The sequence below is a fragment of the Hemiscyllium ocellatum genome, chromosome 9 (assembly GCF_020745735.1).
Source record: "Hemiscyllium ocellatum isolate sHemOce1 chromosome 9, sHemOce1.pat.X.cur, whole genome shotgun sequence".
NCBI lineage: Eukaryota > Metazoa > Chordata > Chondrichthyes > Orectolobiformes > Hemiscylliidae > Hemiscyllium > Hemiscyllium ocellatum.
The window spans coordinates 51,750,009-51,762,731 of record NC_083409.1 but is presented as its reverse complement, the minus strand read 5'-3'; the positions used below and the strand labels follow the sequence as shown (position 1 = coordinate 51,762,731).

General features: G+C 39.5%; 1 protein-coding gene across 1 annotated transcript in view; it reads right to left on the bottom strand.

Moving 5' to 3' along the window:
- Positions 1 to 12,723, bottom strand: part of hmcn1 (hemicentin 1) — a 610,612-nt gene that overhangs the window by 140,045 nt on the left and 457,844 nt on the right. Inside the window, exons 62-65 of the mRNA XM_060830300.1 lie at positions 8,597 to 8,728; positions 4,642 to 4,791; positions 2,736 to 2,895; positions 780 to 904 (exon numbers count right to left, since the gene is read on the bottom strand). Of these exons, the coding sequence (XP_060686283.1) occupies positions 780 to 904; positions 2,736 to 2,895; positions 4,642 to 4,791; positions 8,597 to 8,728 (567 nt within the window). The remainder of the gene's footprint in view (positions 1 to 779; positions 905 to 2,735; positions 2,896 to 4,641; positions 4,792 to 8,596; positions 8,729 to 12,723) is intronic.

Here is a 12,723-nt window from a genome sequence, read left to right as displayed (position 1 = left end):
AGATGTTGCTTTTCAGATGGTTCTTTAAACAATCTCATCTGTTCGATCTTGTCTGCATATCCCTTTGTGTTAGTCGAAGAACAGCAGAGAGTTTTTTCACGGTTCAGGCAAGAATGCTCCCCTCAACCAAAATTATCAGCTAAGATCTTACTGCATATAAAATGGCAGCTGGTTTAACTCACAAATAACAGGTAATGCATCACGTAAAGCATTTGGGGATGTCATGATAATGTGACAAGATATTATATAAATGGCAATACTTTCTAACTGCAACTACAGCCTTGACTGAGTTTCGGCATAGCAACTCAGGAAGGCACTGAACTTGGGATTTTAAGTTGCTTTGTTTCAATAACATATGAACAAATAGCCAAGTAGATATAATCATTAAAAATAAGGGGTCACACACTTAAGACAGAGGTGAGGAAAAATCCTTTTCAGAGTTTCTAGAGAACTTTCTATCTCAAAAGGTCGTGGAGGCAGAAGCTTTGCTTATCAAGAAGCAATCTATAGCCTCTCTCTATTCAAAACATTCAAGTGATGAAACTTGATGAGGAGTAGACAGGATTATTAAGTATTCAGTTCAGCCACGACCTATTGAATGAAAGCAGGATCCAGAGGCCAAGAGGTTTATTTCTACTATTCATACATATATTGGTATGTACATTTATATCTGCAATCCTTTCGCCTCTGTTATTGTCCTGTTTGTTCTTCAGTTAAAGCAAGAAATAATAGAGCTGTAAGAAAGTTTTGAATTGACAGATCTATGACCTTTTACTCACCATAAACGTTGAGATTGAAAATCCGATCTTCCTCACCAGCAGAATTGGTGGCCACACAAGTGTATTTACCAATGTCCGTAGTCACTGTACCATTAATGTGGAAGGCACTACCGTCTGGACTCACTCTGAGAGCCACAACAAATACATAAAACTCAATTTTTGTTTCAATGAGGCAAACAAGAGATACCCAAATATTTCTTGGGGGTTTCCTGCTCTCTCCTAGAGTAACTATTGTAGAAGCACCTGAGGAATTAGCATCACCAGCAGTTTACATCTTTTAGCTGGGGTTTCTCGATTTAAAACAAGGTAATGGTAAAGTAAACCAGAAGAAATTCTTGCCCACAAAATTTTACAGAAATCTGTCTTCACTAAAATCCACTGAAAAGCAAATGTATTCAGGTCCTTAGTGATATGTGAACATCTATGACATAATTTTAAATATTAATCAGGAGTAGTAGCTATACTTATTTTACTTTATACAACATTAATAGAAATAAACAAAATATTTTTTCAAATTAAATGGGTGCGTTAGCACTTATACATCTAGACACTGTATGTAAAAACTACTCCAGCATCCAGATGAAAGTCACCCCACGTAAGAGTTTAGGTTGTATAATTATTTGCTAATCACCATCAATTCACAGCACTAATTAAGTGAAAGTTGACACCAAATTGACAGGCATACTGAGACAATACAGGTGCTTTGTATGACTGAACTGCACATCAGTTTTGTGTTACATGTAAGGGAAGATCAGAGACCAAAAAGATAATTCCTGTTTGGAGGCAGAAAATAGATACATTGCACTGAATGAATATTTCACATTTATGTGAAGAACAGGATGACACTGTTGCTGAGGATATTGAAACATTAGATGGCATAAAGTGAGAGGGGAAATATTAAAGGGATTAGCATCTTGGAAAGTGGATAATTCACCAGGTTGAGTTTAAATTTATTTCAGTATGCCAAAAGAAGCAAGGGAGGAAACAGTAGAGTCTCTGATCATTCTAGATGTGTGGACAGGAGAACTATCATATTGTATAGTTGTTTGAAAATCCCAGAGGAGAAAGACTGAGTAAGTACAGGCTAGTCAGCCTAACCTCAGTAGTGAGCAAACTATTGCTGCAAGTTTCTAATGGACAGTATGAATTGTCATTTAAAGATACCAATGAAACAAAGACAGCATAGATTTACTAGGGGATGGTCGTATCTGTGTGAATCAATTTAATTTTTTTTTGAGCGGATAACAAGGAGGGGGCAATGATGCCAGTGCTTTTGCTATTGTTTACATGGAGTTTAGGAAGGTTTTTGACATGATCCAACTTGTCAGAAAAATGTGGGAACTAAGGGAAAGTGACAAGTTAAATATAAAAGTGACTCAGCAGCAGACGCAAAAGATAAGAGATGATAGGTTTTTGTGACTGGAAGACTGTTTCCAAAGGTTCTCACAGGACTCCATATTGGGTATCTTGCTTTTTGTGATTTAGGCTTAAATGTGAAGGGCCTGTTTAAGAAACATGTAGTAAGAGAGAAATTGACCATGTGATTCATATTAAGGAAAGTTGCAGATTATAGAGAAATATTAGTGGACTACTCAGGTGGACAGATTTGTCAAATTGAATTCAATAATGAGGGGCATGAGGTATTACATTTAGGGAGGGAATAAAAGCAAAGGAATATACAATAAATGGTAGGATTCTACAAAGCATAGAGAATCAGAGGGACCTTGGAGGTCCCTCCGTTTTTCAGGATTGTTGTTTCAGAATGGGAAGGGGGTCTGAAATAATAGAAATAAAAAAAAACACATGAATCCTTGATTTGTGTGAGACAGTTGAAGCCTTGTGGGAATTAAGAGATTACATTACACATTCAGACAAGAGTTGCCTGCGAAAGATTTAAACTATTTCCTTCCCATAACTTTGAAAGTCACAAAGATAATGTTTCTGATCCAAATTTACCTCAATCGTTCATCATCACCAGCAGTAAGAGGTTTTCCATCTTTGAGCCAGCGAATAGAAGGTCTGGGATTACCATCTGCAGTGCAAAGCAGCTTGACATTTTCACCCACTAGAACACTGACATCGCTGGGCATCTCCGCACCGAATATGTTAGGAGGAACTGTAACAGCATTGTACAGAATAACCATCATTCTTAATTAGCCACTCTAAAAAGAACTGTATGATCGTAAACCATTCTTTCAATGACATTGAGTCAAAACTTTAGAACTCCCTCTCGAACAGTATTGTGGATCAACTTATAGTGGAAGGCAGTGGTTCAATTAGACAGCTTACCAACACTTTTAACAGCAATTAAGGATGAGCAATAAATGCTGGTACAGCTCATGATGCCCACACTCAATAAATTAATTTTAAAATACACTGATCTTGATAACTCCTTAAAGCTAACTGTATGAAAATAAAGTTTCAACTTATAACTGTTTCTTTTGACAACAGATCATTTACATTAACAATTACATTTGTTTCTTTCCACAGATGCTCCCAGATATGCTAAGTATTTGTGGTTATTTCAGATTTTTAGCATTCACAGAATTTTGATTTTGTATAAAACTTAGGATGATTTCTGAAACCGGAAAAGTGCAACAGCAATCTATCGCCTTTTGATGGATATTACAGTAGAAAATGCCATGGTTACTTCTAAGATGTAAGGTGTAAGATTTATATAAATTTCAATATGATTCATTGTAGGGTTTGAATTTTGAACTAGGGGTATGTGGGCTTGTTTGTATTTATGAGGGGATTTAAAGACTAATTTGTCAGTATTTTTGAAGCCTTATTTTTAATGCTGTTATGAGAGAGACTTCCTGCAGTTGTAATGGCAATGTGTTTGTGTCAGAAGAGTTTTATGAGTGGAAAGAATAAACACTGAACAACACTAAGCTGCTTTTAGTTAGAAGGATTTGGAATTGCTTTTGTTTTGCTTAGCCGAAACCCCGATAATTTAGAAAACGTTTTGGTTTCAGTTCGCAGAAATTCTTGTTGAAGTCAGGTGTATAAAACTATTTTGATTGAAGAAAGGAGATGGATGAGAACTATTAGGAAATAGGTTATCTCAGTGCAGGAATTTAGTTTGAATACTTCAAAACAGAAGCATTTTGTTAGAATCCTGAAGGTGTTATTTGGAGCTGGAAAAGTCTTAGTTCTGTTGTGTGAATACTCAAAGAAGACACTATCATACTTTCTGGACCAAGAACTGAAAGTGACAGTGAAGTTAAGCTTATGGATGCGAGAGAGAAGAGAACTTTGGATGCTGTTGGGATAGATGGAATACTGTATTTTATTATGTGTTTCAAAATCTTTAAAATTGTTATATGTAATAGCTCATTTTATTCTATTTTATCCTCATTTCTTTTGCATAACAAACTTCTGTTTTATTATTAAATGTTAATTTACCAAGTTAATTTTCGGTCTGGGATTGAATTTATCCAATAATAACATCTGCTGAGATTATAATAGTACTGACTTTAATATTTCATTCTAACTATCATGTATAAATAATTCATTTAGAGGCTGTAAGTAATGAAGATTGGATTTTTGGACTACAATCAGCTAGCATTGACTGCCTCATTATTGCCATGCATTATAAAATATAAAATGTTACAGCAAGCAGACCTGTGCAACAGCCAATATTCACTTTAATTTTTTATTGTGGTGCACAGCCCGATTGTTGCAACCTGTGGATCTTTTAGACTGGTGTCTATCTGCACTTGCACTAATATTAAATAGAAAGTTGGTATAACTGCTTTTTTTTTGATTTGCTGTGCAATACATTGCAGATTGAAAGCAGTCTGGAGGGAAAGTTTGCAATGGCCTCATGATATTCTTTAAGCATGAAGTATATACGCACTTTGAATTGTCAGGATATAGTTTTTCCGTGCTGTTCCCTCCACATTTGATGCCACACAGGTGTAAGTTCCACTGTCTGACAGCTGTGAACGAGCAATTTGGAGTTTGTTTCCTCCAGAGAGGATGTGCATCTCCAAGGACTCGGCATTTGCTGAAGTAAAAAAAAATCACAATAGCAAATTCTCTATTGGGTTATTTTCATAAAGTCTGTTATTTATTTATATTGCTCTTGGAAAAAAGGTTAATTTGTAAAATGAATATTCTACAGTTTGTTTATTGCATATTTACGTTATGATTTTTATTCTTGAGACTGACTACAGTAAAAGATGAACATCCATAGCCGCTTTTAAGCCTTTCATAAACATATAATTAGAATCTTATTTACAATTTAACTGGCTATTATTTTTCCATAAAAATCCAAAGTATTTATTTTTGTTTACTCAAAATATGGTATGCAAAAATTCCAAAAAAAATTCCACACAAGGATTGTCTGAGAATCTCCAGGAGTTATAAATCTCCAAGTAAAAAATGAGGTCTGCAGATGCTGGAGATCACAGCTGCAAATGTGTTGCTGGTCAAAGCACAGCAGGCCAGGCAGCATCTCAGGAATAGAGAATTCGACGTTTCGAGCATAATCCCTTCATCAGGAAGGGATTATGCTCGAAACGTCGAATTCTCTATTCCTGAGATGCTGCCTGGCCTGCTGTGCTTTGACCAGCAACACATTTGCAGTTATAAATCTCCAAAGCAGTATTGCTACTGATCTAAAAATGAAGCAGAGCTTTGCATCACAGAATTCCTTTTACCTGCATATGGCAGCTTCACAATTAGAGTCACAGATGAGCAGCACGGAAACAGACTCTTCGGTCCAAATTGTCCATGATGACCAGATAAATTAATCTCGTCCTATTTGCCAGCACTTGATCCATATCCCTCTAAAGCCTTCCTATTCATATACCCACCCAGATGCCTTTGAAATGTTGTAATTGTATTAGCCTCCACCACTTCCTCTGGCAGCTCATTCCATACATGCACCACCCTTCATGTGAAAAAATTGCCCCTTTGGTCCCTTTTCAATCTTTCCCCTCTGACCAGAAGTCTATGCCCTCTAGTTCTGGATTTCCCCATACCATGGCAAAGACCTTGTCTATTAACCCTATTCATGCCCCTCATGATTTTATAACCTGTATAAGGTCACCCCTCAGCCTCTGGTGCTCTAGGGAAAACAGCCCCAGCCTATTCAGCCTCTCCCTATAGCTCAAATCCTCTAGCCCCCGCAACATCCTTCTAAATCTTTTCTGAACCCTTTCAAGTTTCACAACATCCTTCTGACAGGAGGGGGACCTAAACTTCACACAATATTCCAATGTTCTGTACAGCTGCAACATGACCACCCAACTCCTGTACTCAATGCACTGACCAATAAAGGAAAGCATACTAAATGCCTTCTTCACTATCTTTTCTACCTGCGAATCTACTTTCAGGGAACATGAACTTGTACTCCAAGGTCCTTTTGTTCAGCAACACTCCCCAGGACTTTACCATTAAGTGTATAAGTTCTGCCCTGATTTGCCTTTCAAAGTGCAGCACCTCACATTTATCTAAATTAAACTCCATCTGCCACTCCTCTGCCCATTGGCCCATTTAGAGTCATAGAGTCATAGAGATGTACAGCATGGAAACAAACCCTTCGGTCCAACCTGCCCATGCTGACCAGAAATCCCAACCCAATCTTGTCCCACCTGCCAGCACCCGGCCCATATCCCTCCAAACCCTTCCTATTCATATACCCATCCAAATGCCTCTTAAATGTTGAGATTGTATTAGCCTCCACCACTTCCTCTGGCAGCTCATTCCATACACATACCACCCTCTGCGTGAAAAAGTTGCCCCTTAGGTCTCTTTTATATCTTTCCCCTCTCACCCTAAACCTATGCCCTCTAGTTCTGGACTCCCTGACCCCAGGGAAAAGACTTTGTCTGTTGTTGTGGTTCTGTTCGCCGAGCTGGAGGTTTTTGTTGCAAACGTTTCGTCCCCTGGCTAGGTGACATCATCAGTGCTCTGGAGCCTCCTGTGAAGCGCTCCTTTGATGTTTCTTCCGGTATTTATAGTGGTCTGTCCTTGCCGCTTCCAGGTGTCAGTTTCAGCTGTCCGCTGTAGTGGTTGGTATATTGGGTCCAGGTCGATGTGTTTGTTGATGGAATTTGTGGATGAATGCGCAAACGACACGACCAGCTATCCCTAGTAGCCACACACACAGACAACAAGCAACATGAATTCGACTGGGAAAACACTACTATCATAGGGCAAGCCAGACAGAGAACAGCCAGGGAATTCCTAGAGGCATGGCATTCATCCATAAACTCCATCAACAAACACATCGATCTGGACCCAATATACCAATCACTACAGCGGACAGGTGAAACTGACACCCGGAAGTGGCAAGGACAGACCACTATAAATACCGGAAGAAACATCAAAGAAGCGCTTTGCAGGAGGCTCCAGAGCACTGATGATGTCGCCTAGCCAGGGGATGAAACGTTTGCAACAAAAACTTTCAGCTCGGCGAACAGAACCACAACAACGAGCACCCGAGCTACAAATCTTCGCACAAACCTTGAAGACTTTGTCTATTTATACTATTGATCAACATTCCGTTGTAATCTGAGGTAACCTTCTTTGTTGTCCACTACACCTCTAATTTTGGTGTCATCTGCAAAAAATACTTACTAAACCTTCTATGTTCACATCCAAATCATTTGTATAATTGACAAAAAGCAGTTGATCCAGCAGCGATCCTTTTGGTACACCACTGGTCACAGGCTTCCAGCCTGAAAATCAACCCTCCATCACCACCCTCTGTCTTCTACCTTTGAGCCAGTTATCTAAGCAAATGGCTTGTTCTTCCCGTATTCCATGTGATCTAACTCTGCTAACTAGTCTACCATGAGGAACCTTGTCGAATTATTTTACTATTCTATACAAAACCGTGAAAAGGCATTTAGAGAGTATTCAACTTTCATAAGATAAATTTGTGTATTATTTACAAACTTCAGTTAGTATCAAGTGATCATGTCATACAACTGACCCCTCAGGAATATGTCTGCTCAGAATTGGTAGCCATATGCGGCACGGTAGCTCAGTGTTTAGTACTGCTGCATCATAGCAACACGGACCCAGGTTCAATTCCACCCGTGGGCAACTGTGTGTGGACTTTGCACATTCACCCCGTGTCTGCATGTGCCTCCCACAGTCCAAAGATATGGCATGTTAGGTGGATTGGGCATTCTAAAATTGCCCTGTAGTGTCCAGGGATGAGCAGGGTAGATGGATTAACCTTGGGAAAATGCAGAGTTACAGAGATAGGGAAGGAGGATGGTTCCAGGTGGCTCTCTTCAGAGGCTTGATAGGCCCTATACCCCACTTCCACACTGCAGGGATTCTATGATGCTAGGCAATAGGAATACACCCAAAGCTGTGGCAAAAGAGCAGAACAACCTTTTTTCTTCACTGTTGCAGTATGACTTAGGAAAGGCGATATTTTGGACACCAATGAGAAAATTAAGACTCTAGCCTCAGTTGTACCACTTGAATAACAAACAGCCATCTGTACAGCTATGGGCAACCTCAATAATTAATACAGCATTATAACTAACTTTCAGAATTGATCATTACATGCATTTTACTATTTACTTTGTAGATATAATTTTAAAAAGAATGGAAAAGAGTCAATGAAATAGAATCTGAAGATGCTATGATTTTGATTAAGTGAAATTAACTAAGACCCTCTCCTAAGGGAAAGATGATTACTAAAAGCAAGAATTGTTTTTATTCAGAAAATGACATCTGTGTTGGTATTTCCACTTATACCACTAGGGGGCATCACCTACCCTGCCTTATAGAAGCAAAAGCAACCTTCTTATATTGAAGCCAATATAACAGTAGCAGTAGCTTACCAAAAGTCCTCCCGTTCTTCAGCCAAGTTAATGTTGGTGGAGGAATGCCAGTAGCATCACATGCAAAAGTGACAGGGTTGCTAATGATCTCACTGATTTTTTCTTCTGCCAAGCCTTCAATACTGGGTGGGACTGCATGAGAAATAGAACAATTGAGTGGTGTAAATTATAACTTCATGTTTTTCCTGGCAGACACTTTCGGCTAAGATGAAACTGATTGTTTTGTCTGGCTGCATGAGAAAGTGGCCAAGATTTGCAATGCTTCTTCCTGTATTAGGGCTTCTTAGCTTGTACACATTTAAAAGAGATACTCAAAAAAAAATGTGACCAGCGATACATTTCCTGTGAATGCAGTCAATATTTAGATATGTCACTGCAGAAACATTATCCATTCGTTCATGAATGACATCACAGTGAAAATGTACATAGCAACAAAAATCAGTGGTCTGTATATTCCCACCAGCAGCAGTGGATTGAAAGAAATACACATTGCCCCCCACCTCAGAAATTTTATTGAAATGGATAGAGTCGAGGGAAAGACTGGTGTAGTGATTGAGATGATGGATGTCGTGCGTAGTGCATCTCGTGGAGTATGAATTCCCTGATTGGCCAAGTTTAACACCTCCATTCAGGATGTTCTGGGTGACAGCTATAAACAGGAGTGGCAGTTTCCAGTCACTCTAGGGATTGGCTTTGAGATGGCTGGTCAGAGTCCATGTACTGTGCACGTGTAAATAAAGGATGATTGGGCGATGGGATACTGTGCAGTTATTTAAACTGGACATGGCCATTTTTACAGCATTAACTGCTGATGGTAAGTTTGAAAGTCCAGTTTAAAAGTCAGTGAATGTGTGACCAGGAAGGTGAATGTGATGGTTAAGTGGGTGAATTGGAGAAGATGGCAGTTCAGATTGGGAGCTTTGGTGAGACGGATCAAAATCATCCCCATGAGGTTAGTTGAGGGGTTAGTCAGGTGGTTGGGGATAATTGGCTGGTGTCGATCATTAGTTGAGGGGCACTGGTCAATTTTGGAGTTATGGAGTAGCTATACAGGAAATGTTAGGTAAGCACAGCAGAACTATCCACAGTCACATAGGGTATTGGGAAAGAAGGGAGTTGCCCATCGAGAGCCAAAACCTCTCAGTAAATTCCCACATGGATTCACATGTTTTGGCTTTCACAGGCCCCATTGTGTATTCTCAGTCAACTGTCTGAATTCTAATGATGCAGGGATCAGGAGATTTTACCCAATGTCCCTTATGTCCGTCAGTATGTTGCACAATTCTATCTCTTGCTCACCTCATGTTGCTGGTTCTTCAACATTTTTCCATACATTTTACCAAGTGCAAATACTTTTTAAGTCCATAGAGTGGTTACCAGCAGAATATTCAGCTGTGGGGCCATAAAAATCAAATTCAATTCTTGCTTGGTACATTACCAAGCTCTTCCTCAGTCACACAGATACTTAACAGGATGGCATAAGCTGGTTTGTTTTATTAATCTCTTCAGGCTAGAAAGATTAGAGATCAGCTAACTTGGTCTAAAGGCTTAAACCCAGACTTTCTAATCTATAAGAATCAGTGCACGCATTTACTAAGACATTAAGTCATCTCAAATATTTTAGGGAAGGAAGCAAAACAGAAGTGTGTCATTTTCTGCTCTGATGTGTTACAGCAGGACTGATGATATGTGCTGTCAAAATGCAGAAGGAAAGAATGCCAAAAATGCCCCATCAACAACAACGTCCTTTAAAGTGCCACATATCACAATTTATTAATTTTAAATAGAAGTGCATGAAGTCCAATATGTAAATTAAAACATTGTTAAAATGCAATAAGGGCTATGAATTGCTACACTTTTGCAAACAGCATAATGTTTCCATTCCCCAGTCTTGACACTGAGCCACTTTTTTTTTACTGCTCTTCGAGATGCTTTCAAACAACCCCTACAAATTCCAGAAGTTAGGTCTGGACTTTTAAAATTTTTTTCCAGCTTGTTTCATAATTTTACTAGAATATTTTGAACATTACTTACAGAAGACATTTACTATATTCAAGGTACTGATGTAACTAAAAATGTGACCATCTTGACAGCAACTTAAGTCCACCTTACATTCACAGGAATAACTCTTGACTATATCAGAACCACTGAATAATGAGCAAATACTAAGCAGGAGGGAAAGAGGGATTAAGTGCCAGCTTTAACTCAATGGTAACACATTGACCGCTAAATCAGAAAGCTCTAGTCTCACTTCAGAAATGTGAATGTGTAATTTAGGCTGACATTTCACTGAAGGAACGTTAAATCATTGCAGATGTCTTTTGCATGAGACAATAAAGCTACCCTTTCAGGTAAATATACAAGATTCCATGACACTTTGAAGAGGAGGAGGAGGAGGAGGAAGGGAGTTCATCTGGTGCTCTGACCAAAAATCAATATTACTCTTACAGTTTGATTGTGGACACTTAGTGTGTGCAAACTAGTTTCTACATTATCCTTGTTTCAAACTTCATCCACATGTGTCTAATTCACTAATACTACTCTTCCAGGAATACTCACCTTTAAGACGTTATGCCCTTCTCGTGTTTCATTTACTTTAACAGCCACTTCTCCAATCCCTACTGTCCCTAGCTCCAACTTATTCCACTGGAGCTGAAAAAGTGTTGCTGGAAAAGCGCAGCAGGTCAGGCAGCATCCAAGGAACAGGAAATTCGACATTTCGGGCATAAGCCCTTCATCAGGAAAATCGTTCCTGAAGAAGGGCTTATGCCCGAAACGTCGAATTTCCTGTTCCTTGGATGCTGCCTGACCTGCTGCACTTTTCCAGCAACACATTTTCAGCTCTGATCTCCAGCATCTGTAGACCTCACTTTCTTCTCGAAGATTTATTCCACTGGAGCCCAAGGAAAATGCCACTGTGTTGCCAGTCCACCCGTGATTGAAACTTCTTTGAGACGAATTTTGAACCCTTGTTTTCGTTGCACGCTGATGCAGCATGAAAGCTAAGTGCTAAGGTAGACTAAAGATCATGAGGCAGAATTCCTTATTTTATTGGCCATAGAGTCACAGAGTCAGAAATATACAGCACGGAAACAGGTCCAACTATTCCATGCTGATCAGATATCCTAACTTAATCTAGTCCCATTTGCCAGCACTTGACCCATAGTCCTCTAAACCTTTCCTATTCATATACCCATCTAGATGTCTTTTAAATGCTGTAATTGTACCAGCCTCCACCACTTCATCTGGCAGCTCATTTCTTATAAGCACCACCCTCTGTGTGGAAAATTTGCCCTTAGATCCCTTTTATATCTTTCCCCTCTCACCCTAAACCTATGCCCACTAGTTCTGGACTTCCTGACCTCAGGGAAAAGACTTTGTCTATTTATCCTATCCATGCCCCTCATGAGTTTATAAACGTCTATATGGTTACCCCTCAGCCTCAGACGCCCCAGGGAAAACAACCCCAGTCTATTCAGCCTCTCCCTATAGCTGAAATCCACCAACCCTGGCAACATCGTTGTATATCTTTTCTGAACCTGTTCAAGTTTCACAACATCCTTCCAATAGGAAGGAGGCTAGAACTGCACATAATATTCCAACAGTGGCCTAACCAATGCCCTGTACAGCCACAACATGACCTCCCAACTCCTATACTCAATGCTCTGAACCATAAAGGAAAGCATACCAAAAGCCTTCTTCACTATCCTAACTACCTGCGACACTACTTTCAAGGAACTAAGAACCTGCACCCCTAGATCTCTTTGTTCAGCAACACTCCCCAGGACCTTATCATTAAGTGTATAAGTCCTTCTCTGATTTGCTTTTCCAAAATGCAGCACCTCACATTTATCTAAATAAAACTCCATCTGCCACTAATCAACCATTGGCCCATCTGATCAAGATCTCATCAGGTGTTTGTAAACATAAAGGGAAATTGAAATTAAACTAGAAAGCAGGACACTCACATGGAACTAAGCCTGAAGTTCACATCGGGTTGAGGAATTATTTATCTTCCTCTCCCTCTTTCTCCGAGGCTTCATTCTAATGAAGATGCCCTTTCCTCAAGAGATGGCCCACTTGATTACTCAAGCCACCATGCTCAAAGACCTCCTTCACCATTGCCA